Raw genomic sequence first — 21,422 nt, forward strand, 5'->3', positions numbered from 1 at the left:
TTTAGTTCTGTTTTACTATTTTCTGGGCTTCAGAAAAATGGCAGCCTCCAGCAAGAAACAGGAGCAATGCTGGACATATTAATTTTGGTAGGATAAATTATTAATGTGGAATGTTCTTTGCTAAAGAACATTTTTTATCACGTGGCTATTGGTAAAGTTCCACTTTTTAGCATAATCCTTCCTTGCATAAAAGAATTCGATCTTTGTTTACTCTGAAATAAATACGTCACAAGTACTAAGGTGGAACGTAGGCAGATGTGTAAATTTGCATTTGGTACTTTATTATAAACCATGCGCATCATTCACCCTTGACTTGTGTTGGATATAGTTCCAACGTACAAAATTATAATTGTTTAAATGGACAGCTTACCATCAAAGTAAAGTTTAGGACATTGGTGCCACCTGGGGCCCTCCAGCTGTTGCGAAACATGACCCTGTCCTTTGGAAATCATGCTTGGAACTGTCAGCCTTGCAATGCTTCATGGGACTTGTAGTTCCGCAACAGCTGGGAGGGCCACAGGTTGAGCGTCAATGTTCTAGGATATCAATAAAGTTGGGAAAGCATTAGACAAGAAAGGACCAATTCAACATTTTATTATTTGATGTGGCAAATGCTCTGTCTGTACATAAAATAAGTTGTATTTTCTTAGGAAAGATCATCATTGAGAGGATGCCATAATTCCAGACACACCTGCAAGGAGCAAAAAAAATTAAAAAAGAAAAAGAAAGAAACATGACTTTAGTAAATGAAGATTTTGAACAAGCTGGCAAAGCACTTAATGTAACTTGGCCTTTTATTTCTGTATTTACATGTGCATTAACATATCCTGAGGCCATACAGTAAAATACAACATTAATCCTTTCCATTCTTATTCCTCTAGTCGTTTCCCTTTTATCTCTTGTGGTCATCAGCAAGAAGTAAACATGAACGAGTCTTTAGTCAGTTCTTTAGGTTAAAGTGGTTCTAAATCTTTTTTTATATTAATTCCCTGTATTAAAGGTAAAAAACTATTTGCCACTTGCTGTGACCTACCTTCTCCCCCCACACACCAAACACTTACCTCCTAAATCAATCCAGTGCTGTGCTTGGCTGACAGTTATCTTTCCCGTCTCCCTGCTCTCACTACACTACTTTCAGATCAGAGAGAGCAATTGGCTCCTGGCAATCTATGGAAACACACAGCTTGGCTCAGGAGCGAGCCCCCCCCCCATGTCTGTCACCATAGCAAGCCGCTTACTATAGGGGCAAACACAGAAGAGGAGCAGCCAAGTTTGCTGGTGGGGGACCCGAGAAGAAGAGGTTCAGGGCTGCTCTGTGCAATAACATTGCACAGAGCAGGAGAGTATAACATATTATAATGTTTTGCCTTTAGAAACGCTTTAATACTAAAGTTGATTTGATTTAAAGCATTTATCCCTGTTAAGATCCTTGGACCATAGGACAAAGTTGTAAATGAGATCTCTACTTCTGCCCAATTTGAGATTAAGCATAATCTCTGCTTGTATAGTAGAGAATTAGTTCTTCCTTTATTATCACAACAGGTAGAAAACGATCATAATCCACACTGATGCATTTTGAACAACCCTGGCCATAATCTCCATTACCTTAAAAGAAAACTGCGAGAATTTAATAAAACAATTATATTCACCTAGGTGGGATGCATCATTGGCCTGATGTTGCATCTGTCCCGTCAACCTCTTAGCCTGAGAACTGTGCAATCAAAGACTGCTGATCAGTTCTAAGTCTTCAGTGAGTCTGTCAGTCTCCAGCGCTCACTGGAGCGCTGGACTGTGAAGGGGGTGTAGTGGCTGAGCCAGCTGCCAGACATCTGGGTGGATTCCAACAAAGTCAGGATCGATCCAGAGCCTGGTCCAGCTGATTGACATCGCTGACAGCAGACTTTAGCCTGCTGTCATCTGAAAATAGGTCACAGGAGCGCACTCCTGTAATCTAGAGGAGAACTAACCACCAAAGTGGTGGCTGGTACGCACTTGACCAATCTAGGTCGCAGGCTTCCTCCGGGTGGTGGACTTCCCCCTGCGTCTGCTCCCTCCTCGGCGGCCAATAGGATCGCTTCTCCTCTTGCCCAACTGGGTCTCAGTACCTACTTCCTGAGCCAGAGTTGGCCGAGAGGACAATATCGGATATTAATTCGCTATTGACACACAACTTCCCAGAGGAAGTCACAAGATTGTGACAAAACCGGTAGGAGGAGCTTGGTCAGCTGACGAGGGAGTAAGCAAGGAGTCTCTTGCAGCACAGGTTTAGGATGGGGTGAACACCAGGATCTGGGGCTGCAGATTCAGTCTCCAGGTGATGTTATGGCCCCTTTGCCTATAAGCATACCAAGGCGTGTTTTTATTATGCAAAATGCGAGTTAAATTTATGTGGATTTTAAGTTCCAATAAACCAGTTTTAAACATTATCACACAATTGCAAGCTTCTATTTTCCACATGTTATTTATGAGGAGACTGCTGATAGCCAGGAGGAGCAGCAGCAGCAGCTTTTGATCTGCAGTTTAATCAGGAGTGATCCTTGTACCAGCATTTAAAGTGGTTCTGCACCTTTAAAAAAAAAAAAATATATTAAAAGCCGGCAGCTACAAATATTGCAGCTGCTGACTTTTAATAAATTGACACTTACCTGTCCCAGGGTCCAACGATGTCGGCGGCAGATGACGAGCAATCGCTCATCTCTCTGCTGCCCCCGCCGCCATCCTCGGTCAGGGAATCGGGAAGTGAAGAGATGCGGCTTCACTGCCCAGTTCCCTACTGCGCATGCGCGAGTCACGCTGCACGTCTCTGCTGGTCCCCGATGTGTCCTGGGAACTGTGCGTTTCCCAGAACACAACGGGGGGGGGGGGGGGGCGGCGGGAAGCATCTGCGGCGGTCTGTCCAAGAAGTGGGTGCAGATACCTGGATTATCCAGGTAACTGCACCCCCTCCCCCCTGAAAGGTGCCGATTGTGGCACCGGAGGGGGGGGGGGGGGAGGGATCAGATGAGCGGAACTTCCACTTCAGGGTGGAGGACCGCTTTAAGCCAGAATTATCTACCAGAGGAAAGAGGAAACACAGGAGGATGTTTTCAAGCCGATAATATTTATCACAGGCTTTTATATAAAGCCTTTAAGGTGAGGGTACTTCTGGTAGAGGGTGTGTGCACACTGCATGAAGATATCAACATCATCACGTTATGTTTTCACAATGGATTTTTGAAATATCATCATTAAGGATTTTCTTGTGCAATACACGGAGCATGTGCATTTTATTTATTTTTGGACACTTTACCTTTGTATCACAGGATACTACATTAGTAGGGATTTTTGTGCAATACACGGAGCACGAGCACTTTATTATATTATTTTTTGGACATTAATTACCCTTGCATCTCAGGATATATTTTCTGGTTATTTCTTGTATTACACATGTATATTAGTTGTATAGCTCTTTAAGTGCTGCACATTTGATATACAAGTTTGCATTGTCACATGTGGGGAAGTGTGGGAAGTGTTGGCAGCAGTTCAGTTTGATTTATTTTTACTTTTATTTTAGATTTTAAATTTAGGGGAGTAGTTTGGCAGCTCACAAGGTTTTTACTCACTTGCTTTAGTGAAGCAAATTAGAGCCTCAGGCTCTAAAAATAAATCCCGAGCTTAACGAAAACCGCCAAAAAAAAAAAAAAAAAAAAACACACACCCCATTGGAAGCCATGCATCCGGTGCCCTGCATATAAATTAGGGGCCAGGCGCATGGAATATGGGGGCAGCATCCCTGTGCCCCATATGGGCAGGCTGCTGCTGGCTTTGGCCCTACCTTTTCCTTTATATAGTACTTCTCCAAACAGGTACAAAGGAAAACCTTTGTACATGCCTTCCTTACATGCTGAAGCCTCTGTATGTTCTCACTCTAAAGAGTGTTGGGTAAGGTGCAGTATAACATCAAGCAAACCTACTATCAAAGTCAATCTTTTCCACAATGTTTTTGGGTTTGATGTTCTCCTCCTGGTTACAGATGAAGATCTTGCCATTTTCTGCTTCTGTCCAGCCGTATTTGCTCATCCATACTCTAAGCTGGGGCTCTGACAAAAAGAAGGCACAGGAATTAAAGCAGATTGCCACAGGGAAAACACCTTTTGTCCACTATGTGGTCTGGAGGGGTAAATCTAATGCCAGTAAACTAATCAGATTATTACAATGTACAGTGTCGTCAACTTAACATTCTGCAGGCACTTGGGATAGAATTTGATTAGGCTGCATACAGGATGCCTCATCACTGTTATAATACTTATCCTAAAGCTGGCCATAGATGTTACGAATCTTGGCCGATTCAATCGAACAACTTGAGTACAACTAGCCTGTCAAAGTTTTTCATGCGATTATTGCCAGTGGCTATAGCCGCTAGCAATAATCACTGTTTTCCCAGCAGGGATGGCTCCCTGTAACCCCCCTCCCCCACCCCACCAGAACACAATAGCTCCAGGGTATGGATACCCCCCCCCCCCCCACCCCCCATCAACAATGACTGCGTTGATGGGGTAAAATCAAACGATTTTCACTTTCTTGCAACCCATGGTTGCAGGAAAGAAAATTGCACCATCTATGGTTGGCTTTAGTCCTCCAAGAAGGCTGGAGGACACGCAAGAAGCTTCAGACTTGGAACATTCATGCATTATTTCTGCTTTACTCTGACAACTCAGGTTTACAAATACATATATATATATATTTGATACAAGATTTGAATAACATACCTGACAGATCTCCAAGCATCTCAGCCAAAAGCCACCGGTCTATATGCTGGTATGTGATCCCCACAACATGGCAGATGACTACAATAAATACAGAAGAAAATAATTAGGATAATAGGACAACCTATAATGGCAGATTCACTGCCCAGCATGCTCAGTCATTCTTCCTGAACAAACTCCTTCAACTTAGGGTTCCATTCATAAAAGGAAAATGTTAGGATAAAAAAAATTATTATTATTAATATATATATATATATATATATATATATATATATATATATATATATATATATATATATATATATATATATATATATATATATATATATATGCTTCTGCAACTGAGCAGTTTTTAAAGATAAAGGCCCTGAGGCCTTTGTTATAACTCTGGCTGTACTATCTAGTGAGTTGGTGACCTGGACAAATCATGCAGCTAGTAAATTGTGAAAAGTTTGAACTGGGAGCACAGTGGCTAAGTAGTTAGCAATTCAGCCTAGCAGCACTAGGGTTGTTGGATTGAATCCCAACCACAGCACTACCGGGCACCTGCGCGGGTTTCCTCCGGTACGCTGATTTTCTCTCACACTCCAAAGATATGCTGATAGGTTAAATGACTCCTGCCTAAATTGGACCAAGAATGTGTATGTATGAATGCGAGTTAGAGACCTTACATTTTAAGCTCCTTGAAGGAAGAGACTGATATGAATGTACAATAGGCCGTTCCTTCAGAATCCTGTGCCGTAAAAGGCAGCTCCCCCACGCATACGTGGGAGAAGATGTTATCACAGCTCCGGCCAGTCACCCAGCCGGTGTCCGCGGACCCAGAAGGAAGACGAGTGAAGACGGAAGTGGCCTCTAGCGATGACAGTGCATCCCTGGAAGGCTTAGTTTCAGGTAAGTTTCACATAATGTGCTAGTATGTGATGCATACTAGCAAATTATGAGTTTACGTTGCAGGTCAAAAAAATAAATAAATAAATAAAAAAAAAAGGCACTCTGTGGCTTACAACCGCTCTAAGGACAGCGACTCACCAGATAGTGGTCAAGATGACAACCCTGAAGCCACCACCTGTAAAAAGTGGCAGCTCTTGTCTTTTTTCACAATTCTCCTGTCTTTCTATCCCACAGTTTCATTAGAAAATACAAGAGTTAAAGTGTTATCAGGTGTACATTAGGCTACATAGTATGAGACCGACTCCTAGCAGTAACAGATAGCCAGATTTCTCAGAAAAATTAAGAGGTGGCAGATCCATGGCATTGCTGGGATATTTGTCAACCAGTCCAAAGTAGTGCAAGGTTAAAAAAACAAAAACAAAGATTTTCTAGAGTTTTGGAACTGTAGCATCTGAGCACCGCAGATGTGCTAAAGCGAATACCAATGCATATACCATATTACTCCATATGGTTTACTTACATTTTCTCACAGAGTCCTCAAAGCCAGCGATACCATCAAGGAGATCAAGATTCTCATCCAATGCTTGCTGGGGAGACAAAATGCACAATTTAGTTAGAATTAAATAAAATGTGCACAGAGCATTCAAATAGGGATGGGCTCAGGCGTGTTTGGTTGTTTGTAGTCCCAACACAACTGAGCAATCCCACCAGGAAGCCATCACTGCACACCGTCAATCATAGGCAGTGTGTGTTTTGCCGGCAGCTGCGAGCCGAGAAATGCCTCACTGCCTATGATTGGTGCTGTGCAGTGAGGGCTTCTGGACGGGATTGCTCAGGTGGGATGGGACTACGATCCGAACACGCCTGAGCCCATTCCTACATTCAAATACATTGGTAACCTCCTTTAGGGGTTCATTTCCTAAATTTTAGGTATCAGCGGTCTGTCTGCATACATTTGCAAACACATGCATGTCACAAGCTAGCATTAGGGAACCTCTGTTTAATGTGGCCATTCTGTGAGACAGAAGAACAATGCTGCATTATTTACTTGGAGGCTTTTCACACCACACAGGGAGGGGATAAATTGGGCTTCAGCCTGGGGTGGAGCTATAGCACAGAACAAACAGAAAAAAAAAAAAAAAAAAAAAAGTACTATTATGCAAAATGCAGCTACGGATCTGAACAGGACAAAACCTGGTTCAATTGGGGGGGGGGGGGGGGGGTAAATTGTGGTAATGCTTCTTTCAAAATCACTTTCAGCATGCTTTTTCCATGTCAGTGATTAAAGCAAGAGACAGCCACATAACTAATTTTGCAACCCAACTATAATTTTCCTGCCAGCAATAACAGCTTGTATGCATCTTAGAGCACAGGCTTCATTTAACTTTAATGTATCCCCTAAGCCAGCCCTCAAATTTTCCACTCGCATTTTGTGAGTGTAAAATAGTGGCTTGCGAGCTGGGCTGCCTAGAGTAGGGGGACGAGCACCGTCCATGGGTGAGATTGATCGGGAGCCGTTCTTCCAGTGATCGCCCCGGTGGAAGAGAGCATGTAGGAACAGGAGAGCCACAGAGTCACTGAGCAGTATAGCCCACTGTTACAGCTTACATTGAAATTGCCTCCGCTCTGCTCGCCTTCACACACAGTACCGCCTCCTGAATGTGGGTCCAATACTGAGATGTTTTCTGTCCATCACAGGCGTGGGGTTAAGAGGAGGCTGTGTGTGATGGAGAGCAGAGCCGAGGCAATTTCAATATAAGCGATAACAGCGTGCTATATCGCTCGATGACCCCCGTGGCTTTCCTCTTCCTCCAGTCATGATCTGGCCACCCCCTCTTTCTCTGCCCCGGCGAGGCTGCAATGTTGGGCATGGTGAGGCTGCAATGATGGGCACAGGTCACGCTGCAATGATGGGCATAAGTGAGGCTGTGCTCAGGGGAACTGATAAAGTTGTTAATATTTATTTTGTAGCTTAATTCTGCATAAAACATTTAAGTGTCATTTCATAAGATAATTTATGAGGGTGTGGTTAGGGGCTGAACTAGGGGCGGGGCAACTGGTGGCAAGTAACCCTTGAGGCCTGGCTAGTAGCTCAGGACTTGAAATTTTGAGCCCTGCCCTAAGCTCATCTCATACCCCATACACACAGCCCTTAGCATGAATTTGATACCTAAAACTGAACCTTACACTATCATGACAAGAATTTATGCTAGGAAAGTTTAAAAACACCTATTTACAGTGAGACATAGCACTAAAGCCTCTAAACTGCACCCAGCATTTCACTGGCTTCATTAAAAGAAACTAAAATCTGATTAGTTTCCGTAGGATCCAATATTGAGTTGGCCCACCCTTACCATAAAGACATGGATGAGAGAGTATGGGGTGGAGCAATTTGACTGGCCTGCACAGAGTCCTGACCCCAACCCGATAGAACACCTTTGGGATGAATTAGAGCTAAAACGGCAAGCCAGGATTTCTTGTCCAACATCAATGCCTGACCTCACAAATGGGCTTCTAGAAGAATGTTCAAACACACTCCTAAACCTTGTGGATAGCCTTCCCAGAAGAGTTGAAGCTGTTATAGCTGCAAAGGGCAGGCCAACTCAGTATTGAACCCTACGGAATAAGACTGGCGCCCCAATACTTTTGACAATGTAGTGTAGATGATGGCAAATGTATATGGTTATTATATAAAAAAAATTGGCAGACTGGTAAGTCATTATATTCATCCAACAGCATTACACTTTATTTAGCCCTCGTTCACACTGCACACCACATGCAATTCACACAGGAATCACACCACGTCTGTGCAAATTACATGTGATTCTGTGTGGTAGGATTTCAGCCATTCATTTTAAATGGCTGAAATCGCAAAACTACCACGTGAAAAATGTGCAGGCAGCTTTTTTTGTTTGTATTGGAATCGGATAGCATGGGTGGTTACACCTAAGCGATCTGGTTTAGGCAAACGCACTGCTTTAGCGGTATTAACTTTTGACACCCACAGCAAATCACATGAACACAGTGCGATTGCTATTTGGTGAGGAAAACACACAGGAATCACTGCTTTTCTAGCACCGCATCACTGTAAGCCAGGTCTTAAAATTTAACAGTGTGAGTGGGCTGATAACATAATAGGGAATAGGTTTGCTGCAGTACGGGAGATTATTGCACTTATTGATATATTGTAATACTTTACTGAATATGTCTGTAAATATCAGCCCACATTGCCATGACCAGAAAAAATAAATAAATAAATAAAAAAAAAAAACAACACACATCTATTTTCTTTTACTGGATGTCAAAACTGCATCCTCATTTGTAAGATGTGCGAGATAAAAAAAAAAAACCAAAAAAAAAAAAACCCATTGTCTGTTACTCCATAGCTACCAATTAGAATGTTTTCGGTGATATGCCATAAAGTTCTACACACTTGTGATGCTTGGAAAAGGTAACCTTACAAGGAAACATGACACGTCCTTCCAGTTGTTTGTACTAACTTCCATACAAATTGCTTTGTAAACCAAATTATTATTATACAGGAGTTCTATAGTGCCAACAGTTTGCTCAGTGCTTTACCATACAAAGGGAAACAGTACAATTACAACCCACTTCAATATAGAATCTCTGCTTGTGGAGCTTACAATCTAAACCAAATCTGGCAATCCAGAATTTTATATGGAAAGAACACTTACCCAAAAAGACTGAAAGTGACAAGTTTCCAGGAGGTCTCCCAAATACAGGATCTGTCTGATTGGACGTTCTTCTTGCTGGATGTTGACAAGTTAAGGTTTAAAAAAAAAATATCCACCCAGTTCTAATGATTCTCACAATTTAAAGTGACTTTTGCCATTATAATTGCAATCTCATTTAACAGTACCTGTGCAGGGAGGTGGCCAGTGGCGGAACTTCCGCCATAGTGACCCACGCGGCGCTATGGGGCACACAGCCGATCTAGGGCCGGTGAGTGGCGTGGCTAGGTGGGTGCGGGCCGCTCTGGGGTGACAACCTTGGGTAGCGGCAGCCGCACCACTAACACCACTCGCTGTGCCTTCTTTTGTGCTCGAGCGCAGGCTGAGGGACACAGCGGCGTGGACCGAAGCCGCCTCCCCTCCTCTCCGTTTACATCCACAGGAGGAGCAGCCTGCGATCGAGCCTTGAGGGACACACGCTGTGTGTAGGTGGAGACTGTCAGCACTGTTATGAGGTATGTAAGGGGGGTTTCTGCACTGAGGTGGGGAGTGCCTGTACTGAGGGGGGTCTGTTAAAGAATACCATAAAGTGGAACTTCACTCCCTTTCACCTGGTTTTCAGTGTAGTGCTCAATTAACACACTCGGCAAATCCAGCAGCATTCTGTAGTAATCCGCTGCCCTGCTACAGCCCACCAGGTCCCAAACCACCATCTTTATCTCTGACTTGATCAGTATTCGGCAGTCTCTTCCTGGTTCTTGCAGGCACGTCATTGTGGGGTTGGCTTCTAGAACCAGAAAGACAGATGGTGCCGATGACGTGCCATGGCGCATGCGCCCAGGATACGCAAGTATCCCAGGAGTCTGCTGGAGTACATCATCCTCACCTAGCTATAAAGAACCTGGAAGGGAGGGGTGCTCCCTTGTGACTGTGTGAAAAGGTGAGGAAAATTAATATTAGGGAAAGTATGCAAAAGGCTGAAGTCTTGCTTTAAGGATTGGCAATGGACACGCTTCAGCAATGTGATGTCTGTGAGCTCCCTTGCTGGTGCCAGCATCTTCTCCTGCTCTTCTTCCGGGTTCGCCATATTAGGTCATCTTGACTGGCTAACCCAGAATGCCGTAACTCCTGCACATCAAAGTCAATTCATCCTGGCATATACCAGGCCAAGAGTGCACACTAAAGAAGTTTGTAAGCAGAAGGGTAAAACATTTATTGCAGAAAAGACAAGCCATGTCCCTTGGGCAATACAAAGCATTCCTGAATGCCATTTTTCTTTTCAGTTTTAGGTTTAACACATGACTGCACAGATTGAAAAGCTGAAAAATAGCTTCATATTTCACCATGTGCAGATTGTACTTCATTTCCCTGCACTGATTTGATTGGTAGAACTTTACATGATATATTTAGTAGCGTGGGAAAGGTTAGAAACTGTCAGGATTCTGGGTAGGTTTAATCTCACTCCCTGTCCAGGGACAGTTAGAAATAGGATATGAAAATAAGGGAAGTCTGTACAAGGAGAAAAAGGATAACACAATAAACCGATAAAGGTTGTCAACTTTTTCCCATTCTATGCAAAACCTATAACAAATAAAAATAAAGTTTTGGTGTGCCTGTTTTCATACAGTGACCAATGAGAGCAACAGTTATCCTTCCAACGCAGCATTGTAGAATCTCATGTTTTGCTAGAGGAATCAGAATCTTAGAGGAGTTTCTTCTTCTACACCCTCAAGGCCCCATAGTTACTAACTCAAAACTCAAGAGACATTTATGAATTCATGATTTTCGTTTTGCATTTCTCATGCGGTCAGACTAGAAGGATACATGAGCCTGGTCGATCATACACTTGCAGAGCGTGAAGTCTGTGTGTGGAAGGTTGGTCAGAGCTTTGAGGAGGATCTGTGCGGTGACTGTCGTCTGGAAGAAAGCTGGATTGAACTGATAGCTGCAAGAGAGAAAAACTCAGAGCTCTTATCCAAAGAAAAAAACAAAACAAAACAAAAAAAACAATACGTATTCCCGCGCTACTCGACAGAATGACTTTCTAACTGCTGCAAAGCACAGGGAGGGGCACTCCATAACCACAAAAGGGAATAGATATACAATAAGGAGTGCTGCGCTGTTATATATATTGGCTAACTAGTAAATAATTGATAGATAATATTATATACCTAATAATAATAATAATGGCTACACTATTATATAATCAATAAGTGATAAATGAGTAAATACAAAAGTGACTATCTGCTACATAATTCATAAAGCTAAATAATTCATAAAGTGCTGAGTGCTAAAAGTGACAATGTGCACAAGATGCAATTCACAAACAATAGTCTAGAAAGTTTATATGGAGGGATAGTGAAACCAAATGCTGGAATCTCTCCGCAGTATAATATATACGGTGACTTATCCTCTTCTGTGCAAATAAACTCAATGTGCTAAGTGACTTTTTGTCTTCTGTGCAAGGAAGTTATGCAAATAAATAAAAAGTGCAAAGTGACTTGTCCTCTTCTGTGCGACAAACTATGATGTAAGGTGACCTCTTACCTTACAGCTGTAAGGTGTAGGTGTGTGTGGTTTGTATATGCATAAGGAACAAAGTGCATTTTATCCAAAAATCCTGTAAAATCCACTTACAGGGCAAATTTACATTTACAGCATAACTAAAGGGAACATTACAAAGCCAGGATATGTCACTTCTGCGGCATGAATACTGAGCTGTGCATGCACAGCTCAGGTTACATCACTGACACAGTCCTGGATTTATGTCATCCTGTGCAGGCTATTAATGAAAGGCTGGAACACAGAAGAGGCCAGGGACAACATGCCAGTGTACGCAAGATAAATAAAAAGATTGTGTGGGTCCCCACAGATGGGTAACCCAAGAAAAAAAGTGAGGATCACTGAGGGACAATAACCACTAGTACATAACTATTTCCAAAAATGTAATTCATAAGAAATACTTTACTATCCAACATTGATTATGAAAATTCATAAATATATCACTAAAACACATGGGACATAATATGTGGAAGAACCACCTTTGAAAAAAACCTTTATAAAGTTTAACTGCCAGGATTCAGGAGCAATTTCCGATCCTGGCAGGCACTGACCTAGGGGGGACAAACACACAGACAAACTTGTGTTTACATAAAACATACACAACGTCCGGACGCCAGTAGGATCCGACGCTGGTCCCAAAACACACAAAAAAACTTTTAAGAATTAAATTAAGCCAGGCAGCTGGGTAATCAGCCTGCACCATTAGTTACCCAATTTATACCACATTTATTTCAGCATGCTACAGCTGAGGTTGTCAAAACATTAGGGGCACCTTCATACCTTTCTGATTCATTGCAGTGAAAAACTGGTCCTAGCACTTTTATTTTTTTTTTAAAGGAACTACACTGCAAAGCATTGCTCAAAATGTTGCACATTATGGGGATACACTGGTGTGAAGCCTGTCTAAATCATTCTGTTGCAAGAGATTTAAACATAAGTTTGTGTTTTGTTACACCCATGTTCAGAGTGTAACATGTAAAAAATGCACTGGCCCCCAAGCCACTGTTTTGACAGTGAGCGGGGAATCGTCTTCCCCCGCTCGCTGTCACAAAGAAAAAAAAAAAATGTCTCTGTCCGCGTCATTTACAGTGGTCTGTAAAAACTACAGTCCCAACAATGTTTGCGGCTGTCAGATTGTAGTTCTCAACGAATCACAGGGTGCTGTTGATCGCTCTAGGTCAGTGATGGTGAACCTTGGAACTACATTTCCCATGATGCTCAACTACACTGCAGAATGCATGAGCATCATGGGAAATGTAGTTCCAAATCATCTGGGGTGGAGCTCTCATGGAGCTTCTTGTCAGAGTTCCTGCCTGCCCATATTGAAGGTACAGGCAGACAGCTACACAAACAGTCTGCAGGATTGTGGCATTACACCCATTTTTGTGCATTTTTTTTACCTGCAAAAAAAAAATTGTGCATTTATTTATTTTTTGTAAAAGTGAACATATACTTTAAATAATACAACCCATCTAGCTCAACCCTGAAAGACCTGCTAAAGATTGACTAGCAATTTATTCTTGTCTTTACCGCTTCCTGAATGTAGCAACACAAGTCAAAAGAGAGCACTTGCAACAAAAACACAAACATGCAATTAATGGAGTTTTTAGCATTTTGAGAATACATACAGTTTTAGCACAGCTAGGTTGGCTTCCAGGTCATACGCATTCTCCTTAGCCTGGGTCTCCACATAGCGTTCTAGTGTAGCCAGATTTTCTGGATTGTACCTGTAGAACAAACACAACCAATAAAATGTATTAAGGAGGCCCACCGGCTATTTAATATCAGTAGAATGTCAGGCAAAAAGCGAAATGCATGTTTACATACATATATGCCAACGGTCTTAGAGCCCATTCACATCAGCCTGTGTTTTGTAACACACACATCACAATATATCTTAATAAGTTTGAATGAGCTGCAACACAGGAGAAATCAAACATCACATTTCTGCAATAATCCCTCAAAACTCCCAACAACCCAATAGGATTTATAGCCCTGACAATAACAGGTCTAACTTTCTTGATACAACTTGGTGAAGGAGTAGCTATCGGAATAGCATATTTTGGAATTGACACAACATTGGGAATTCAATACTTAACCTTTCAGACAATCTGAGAAAGGCGTGCGTCTCTGTGGGTCTCACACTTAACCTTGGGTTGCAAAGTTCCCATTTGCACAGCAGGCAATGAATATTTTAATATGGCTGGTCTGTATTCATATTGTAACTACATAAAGAGGGGATTTACTAAAACTGGTGCAGCTCCGCATTGTAACCAATCAGCTTCTAACTCCAGCTTGTTCAATCTTCCCCGGTTCACACTTGTGCACTGCAGCTTCCGCACCGCATGCAAATTGCAGCACGTTCATGCAGATTGATGTGGGTTGTACAGTCAGGTCCATAAATAATGGGACAGCGATAATTCTAATCTTTTTGGCTCTATATACCACCACAATGGATTTGAAGTGAAACAAACAAGATGTGCTTTAACTACAGACTTTCAGCTTTAATTCGAGGGTATTAAAGCTGTGAATGACGTGGCCGAACTCCACCCGGCCACGTCATTCACTCACAGCGATCCGTGAATGAACTACAACTACAGTCTTCCACTGCAGCAGATGGTTTGTGGTGCTCAGTGAACTGCAAGGGCTCTGGGAGCGCTGTCATAGTTCCTGTCTTCCTGTCCACTAGCGGTGAAACGAATCGACAACTAATAGATTATGAAATTAATCGATTACTATTTTCATAATCGATTAATCGGCCAATAACATAATGGGGAAAAAAAAAACCCCAAAAAAAACACACTAAAATGAGCCCTTTATAGTACAAAAATATAATCACTACTGTAAATATTACTTTCACTGTTCTACAGTAAAAAAATTAACCCCTTCCAGTAGTGATTATCTGCTTTTTTTGTACTATAAAGGGCTCATTTTAGTCTTTTTAACCCCATTATGTACTATTAATCTTAGACCTGGTTCACATCTATATGTTTATTGGTGCTTATTGCAGAAACGCACTACAGTTCATTTACATAGTTTCCTATGGGACACGTTCACATCTGTGCTTTTTTTTCAGCCGCTGCATATTTGGAAACGGTTGGGGACTTTTTTAAACGCAAAACGGTGCTTTTTGGTTCTGTATACTTCAATGCAGAAGCTGCAGAAAAAAAATGTAATGCGTTTTTGCAGCAATTTGTGTTTTTTAATCTGCCTCAAAAAAAAAAAAAAATACAAAAAACGCAAATTGCAGTAAAATCACGTGCGCAAAACACACAGCAAAAAGCACTGCAGAAACAGATCAAAAGAAAACTGCATAGGTGTGTACCGAGACTTATGCTGGCCTCACGGATCAATTGTCTGGTGAGAATATTCAGATGAAAAATCTTTGGACATTCGCTGAAAGAATTTTGTTTGAAATTTTCACTTCATTTCTGAACAAAAACCACATACACTGTCTGAAAATTCCTTTGACCGAGAAGTTTTCTATTTCCAAATTTTCCCGTCACTGTGGTTGAAAACGAACGTCAATTTGACCAACTTTTTTCTTTTTTTTAAGGTTAACCGATTAATCAAAACAATAATCGGCCAACTAATCATTTATGAAAATAATCGTTAGTTGCAGCCCTACTGTCCACTAGTAACTGTTTTCCCGTACGGGAGGTATGAGCAGACACCCATCCTTAGATTCTTCAGAAGCTCGCACCTGCGATCAGCTGATCATGTGTGCAATTCTTTGCGGCCTCAAATATAAATAATAAATGCACTTTTTTTGTTATCTGCAACTATTAGTTTTTAAAAGGTGAACTTATCCTTTAAGGGGTGACAACACTCTGTCCTTGTCTCCCAACTGAGCTCCTGTGTTGTCACTCCAGAGGGACTTCTGATGGAGACTACAAGTGATTGTTTGAACATAATCTGCTGCCGTCAGCTTTGGGGAAACCCACAGGGAAAAATTCCATGGAGCCATGGCCTGGGGGTGCATGCAGACCGGAAGTGGCTTAAAACAGACTGCAGGAAACCAGCAGAGAAGCAGCAAAAGACAGGAAAAAGGGGGAAACACTTATACAGGCAATTATTTATGATAGCAACCTAACTGTCATCCAATACCAGCCTTTGTTTCATAATCTGATGCCACCAGATCTCACAGGAGGGGGGGTGGGGTGACCAATATTTATATCAACAACTAGATTTCTTCCTTGGGAAGAGTGCAATTCAATGTACAGCTCATTGATCACATTGTGTCTTTGAGAACACTGGCTGTCCTCAGTCTCTTTATGTAATATAAGGGAAGCCATGTACACACCGTGCTGCTATAGAGAATGGCCGCCCACGGGCCCTACACTTACCTGTCTATACCCCGCATTAGTTTCCCCACATTCGCTCTCATCTGTTCAAACGAAGCCATGTTGCCTGAAGATGGGAGAAAGAGACCGGAAGCGGAACCGGGGGCACACTTCCTGTCTCCGCACGCAGCGCCAGTAGCTGGCGCCTCTTCCGCCCATACTTGGTTTACGTGCTGCGCCTGACGCCATAACACGCCCTGAGGGCAGGAATGAGAGTACAAAGATGGCGACGGGATTCGCTTTTTACACAGTGCAAAGATGGCAGTTCTTCCTGGCTTTAGAGACTTAATTTTCATCAGAGAGCCAGTGGGAAGCCTGCATATGATGGGCTTAGTGGCTGCATTTGATGGGCACAAATGGCTGCATATGGTGGGTACAGTGGCTGCATATGATGGGCACAAGTGGCTGCGTACAACAGGCACAAGTGGCTGAATATGGTGGGCACAGTGAGGGTGCCTGTCAAGTGGCTGGATATGGTGGGCATAGTGGCTGCATGTGATGGGCACAGTGACTGCAAATGGTGGACACAGTGGCTGCATATAATGGGTACAAATGGCTGCATATGATGGGCACTGCGTCTGCATTTGACAGGTACAGTGAGGGTACAAATGATTTGGGGGGGGGGGGGGGTGGTGGTTTCATTATGTTTCAGTTTGCACCCCCCAAATTTTTTGAGCACCAGCCGCCACTGTCACAGTGGAGCCCGCGATCAGCTGTGTTGTGACGTAGCCGCACAGGAAGTGACGCGGGTCAAGGTTCTGCATAGGTCGCAGAATTTTTTACAACACTTGTGTTGCGTCAGATTAGGCGGTCCGTCAGAATTTGTAACGGAAGTGACGTTCTGTTGCCGCCATATTGCTACACCCCACACTCCTCCACAGTAAGGATACACTGAGAAGGGGGCAAGCGGACATCATGTTACACCTACCGGAGTTTCACGGTTATTTCTAACAATAAACAGAGCTTATAACGTAAAATACAGTATTTTGAAATCCGACGGACTGTTTAGATCTCACAGGTTGGCTAATCTGACAGAACACCGCTGCTTTTAAAATTCTACATGTGAACAGCCTGATGGATTTCTAAATACTGCATTTCCCCATATATTCTCCGTTTATTGTTAAAAATAAGTGTGAAATGCAAAACTCCAGTGGGTGTAACAAGATGTCCGCTTGCCCCCTTCTCAGTGTATCTTTACTGTGGACGAGTGCGGGGTGTAGCAAGATGGCGGCGACAGAACATCACTCCAGATACAAAATCTGACGGGTTGCCAAATTTGACGAAACACCTGGCTAAGCTTCTACTGCAAACCATATTTTGTGTTTCAACTATTAATGTGTAAAAAAAATAAGAGTAACAATTGATGTTGCCCATAGCAACCACAATAACCACTTGAAGACCAGGCCTTTTCTGGCACTTTTTGTTTATATGTAAAAATAAGTTATTTTTATTTTTTGGATAGAGAATTACTTTGATCCCCCTAATATTATATATACATTTTTAAATCAGAGGCCCTAGAGGGAATAAAATGGTGGGTTTTGCTATTTTTTTTTATGTCACATGGTATTTGCTCAGCGTTCTTTCAAACTCAATTTTCAGGAAAAAATACCCTTTCTTTTTAAATTTTAATGCAAAAATACACGATACCTAACCCAATTTTTTTTATTAAATATAAAAGATGATGTTACCATGAACAAATAAATACCAAACATGTCATGCTTTTAAATTCCGCGATGTGAACAAACTATGTAAATTTTACCATCCATAGGCGACTCTTTTAAAGCCTTTACACAGGTTACCACTTTAGATTTACAGAAGAGGTCTGGTGCTAGAATTACTGCCCAAGTGCCCATGATCTGACGTTTGCAGCGATACTTCACATGTGTGGCACAATCACGGTTTGCGTGCGGGACCGTCATGTGCGTTTGCCTTTGTGCGCTAGCATGGGGGGAGGGGCACTTAACTTTTTTTTTATTATTATTAATTTATTTTATTTTTATACTGTTGCTTTTTTTTATCACTTTTATTGCTATCATAAGGAATGTAAACATCCTTGTTATAGCCAGGGACTCTTTATGGAGTGATCCCAAATCCCGCTCCTGCACTTTAAAGCATTCAAAACACCAAGATCAGCATTTTTGAATACTTTTGATTTTTTTTAAATTGGCACAGTTGATATCAGGGGAAACCGAAAGTGATGTCATACAATTGCTTTTGGGTTATCATAGGGGAGACCCAATCAAATGAATGTCCATTGCTATCCGTATCTGGAAGGAGCCAGTGCTGGAGGATTGTGCCTTCAGGTGAGCCAGGAGGGGGCTGCAAGGGCAGAGCCATGGATTGGTGTTCCCCCAGACTGCAAGCTGAGTTTGGGTCCCCAGAGGAGTTAGTGGAGTGGTCATCCCACAACAGCAGCTCGGAGGAGGATCCGGAGACAGGAGGTTCCCAGGTCCTGGAGGGTCAGTCCGAGGGAGGAGATGTGCCAGGTTCAGCTATGGTAGCCAAAGAAGCTGCATGAACCCTCGCCAGCAGTTGACAACTCTTATATAACAGACCGTCCACCACCCAGACCAGAGCAGCTAGATACAGGTAATGGGTTAAGAGGTCCCCTGAAGCTTGTGTCCTGCCCGGGAAAGGGAAGCTCAGAGAACTGGCCAGGTTTTTCAATTCCAGCAGGAAGTTCAGCACAGAGTTGCTCTGGAGTGGGGCCCAAAGCAGCTGCCTAATACTTGCTAACTATCCCAGTTTAAATTCCCTTATCCCTTGAAGTTTTAGTCCCGTGCTGTGTCCCGATATCTCAGTGTAAACTTCTGATGATGCCCAGCTCTGCCCTATTGCCACATACAGATGATTCACCTGCAGACCCTGTGTTTAAATGTAAATAACCTGCATTGATATGTAAATAGTGGTGGCATTTATATGTAAATGTACTGTGTCATTGATATTTAAATAGAGGCAGCATTCATATGCCTGTCATGTCCCCTTGAGGTCACATCCACCATCACTTCTGTTGAATGCTGACCACTGGGGAGGTAAAGGAGCATGCTTGAAAGTCCTGCCTACAATTGTGGTCATTAAGCTTAACATCATGTTTTGCAAAAGTAAGCAAATTGGAGATGGATTCTTCAAAATAACATGGTGCCACAGCACCCTGAATTTTGGTGCATGTTAATATGCAGGCAGTGAGGAGATGATGTGCTGTAACCTTTAGCAACCAATCAGCGAGCAGTAATGCTATGCTCTAACCTCTTGCAACCAATTAGTGAGCAGTAATGATGTGCAGCAACCTCTAACAACCAATTAGTGAGTGGTATAGATGTACAGTAATCTCTAGCAACCAATCAACAAGCAGAAGTCATGTGCTGTAACCTCTAGAAAATAACAGTGAGCCATAATGTGTGCCGTAATCTCTAGCAGCCAGTCAGTGAGCAGTAATGATACACTAACCTCTGACAACCAATCGATATCATTGCACTGATCTGATTCAGTAACCTGATTTTGAGTCTAGCTGCTATTTATTGTATGTCTCAAAGCATGCGGAGAGCAAAATTGCATGGAAGTGGGGGGGTCCAAGAAAAGGTTTGCCCCAGGTCCAGTCAATATTAAAAATGGCCCTGTGGATAACCCTCATGTCCCTCCTGACATGATAACAAAACACGCAGAGGCAAAAGGAAGGATGGTGGAGCTCCCTAATCTAGTATAATATTGGTATCCGTGTTATAAGGTCAACTATGTACACAATCTATACAGGCAGCCCTCCCTTCCAAATTAATGACAGAACATCTATTTTAAAATTTGTCTACAATTTTCAAATCGATAAATTATTCTATTTTAAATGTGTTATCATCCTTGGGTACCTTTTAAGTCCATATCTAGTTCTCAATTTATTTTTACAGGGCTACAAGTGCAAGGACATCATCCCACTTGTGCCACCAAACTATCAGCCTCTGCCATAGTGTCATTTTTTTTTTTTTTTTAAATCGACAGATCCTTGTGAATGGATGACACAGTTGTGAAGATGGAGCCCTGCACAGCCGCACCAAATTCAAACACAATAGGAGCTTGCAAGATTAACCCCCAAACTCAGTAAGTGAGAGTGGGGACTGAGGACCATGTTTCATGTAGCACTCTAAAGTCTCATGCACACAGGCTCGCTACAGTGTACACCACTCATGTAAGCACTGCGTTTGCCCACTCAGGCATACCTCCCAATATTTTGAGATGGGGGACACTTGCTAGCAAATGTAGGTAGGCATAGGACACGGCCCCTGCCACACCCCCTTAAAGGCAAAATTAACCAAGAAAAAAGGTAAACTAAATCCACAAGTGCTTTAACACTGCTTTTCCTTTATATTGGCTTTTACAGTTTATAAATGCAGCAATTTAGATGAAAGAGTTAGCACTGGAAACACTTTTTGAAAGATAAAAAGTGTATTTTATACACAACTATATAGATCAGACTAAAATTATGTAGACAGAGGGACATTGCTCCAAATCAGGGACAGTTGTGAACTGAGCACTTAGGGATGCACAGGTGTTCAGTGCATCCTGGCTGCAGGCTGTCCCATTCACATCAATTGGGCCACAGCAGCTGCATGGACACAGCTGCCGTGGTCTGCACTCAGAACTCAGTGCACAGATTTCAAATTGGGAGCAGCAGCTGTATCCATGCCAGCACAGCCACTGCATCCCAATTGACATGAATAGGACTGCCTGCATGGGAATGTACGGGACACCTTTGCATCTCTGTGCAAGCAAACATGGCCCTCACGCAGGCATACACTGTTGTACGCCTGCACGAGTGAGGCCTAAATATTGGTCTATAATAAAATGTGGTCAGAACGTTGGACTTCGCTTTTAAACACGTTTTATTGCCATCTGTATCCTTGCCGGAAAAGCCCAGACAGACATAAAATTATGTTTTTATTGATGTGCTTGTGTTCCTGTTGAAGAAATTTCCTGCCTTGAAGACAACTATTATTTGAACAGGAAGGGAGGGAAATACTTCCCTAGATGGACACAGGCAACTGCTTATCATATATTTTGATTAACATAAATTTTATTTAAGAAAAGGGGGGGGGGGGGGTGAACTTATGCGCTATGCAGTGTATGATTAATAATGTGAATGATATACAAAAATATGACCAAAATGTGTGCAGTGAAAATGTATAAAGCTGCCAACTCCT

The 21,422-nt window shown here is 42.5% G+C and overlaps 1 protein-coding gene across 1 annotated transcript; it reads right to left on the bottom strand.

Moving 5' to 3' along the window:
* Window positions 1-260: 260 nt before the first annotated feature.
* Window positions 261-16,377, bottom strand: EIF3K (eukaryotic translation initiation factor 3 subunit K). Its single transcript, XM_077480468.1, has 8 exons — window positions 16,240-16,377; window positions 13,522-13,620; window positions 11,156-11,276; window positions 9,335-9,409; window positions 6,160-6,226; window positions 4,749-4,826; window positions 3,954-4,079; window positions 261-691 (listed from the first exon to the last, which is right to left on the bottom strand). The coding sequence occupies exons 1-8, from the start codon at window positions 16,296-16,298 to the stop codon at window positions 660-662; spliced, it is 657 nt and encodes a 218-aa protein (XP_077336594.1). The 5' UTR covers window positions 16,299-16,377; the 3' UTR covers window positions 261-659.
* Window positions 16,378-21,422: the final 5,045 nt, after the last annotated feature.

Source organism: Lithobates pipiens, unplaced genomic scaffold, assembly GCF_037356315.1.
Source record: "Lithobates pipiens isolate NorthernLeopardFrog02 unplaced genomic scaffold, aLitPip1_a1.2 Scaffold_1, whole genome shotgun sequence".
Lineage (NCBI taxonomy): Eukaryota > Metazoa > Chordata > Amphibia > Anura > Ranidae > Lithobates > Lithobates pipiens.

Coding starts and splice junctions, on each gene's coding strand:
- EIF3K (XM_077480468.1), bottom strand. CDS start 16,298: ATGGCTTCGTTTGAACAGATGAGAGCGAATGTGGGGAAACTAATGCGG. Junction 6,227..9,334: donor GTCACTTTCAGTCTTTTTGG/GTAAGTGTTCTT, acceptor TTGTCTCCCCAG/CAAGCATTGGATGAGAATCT. Junction 692..3,953: donor GGAAAAGATTGACTTTGATA/GTAGGTTTGCTT, acceptor TGCTCCTTGCAG/GTGTGTCTGGAATTATGGCA.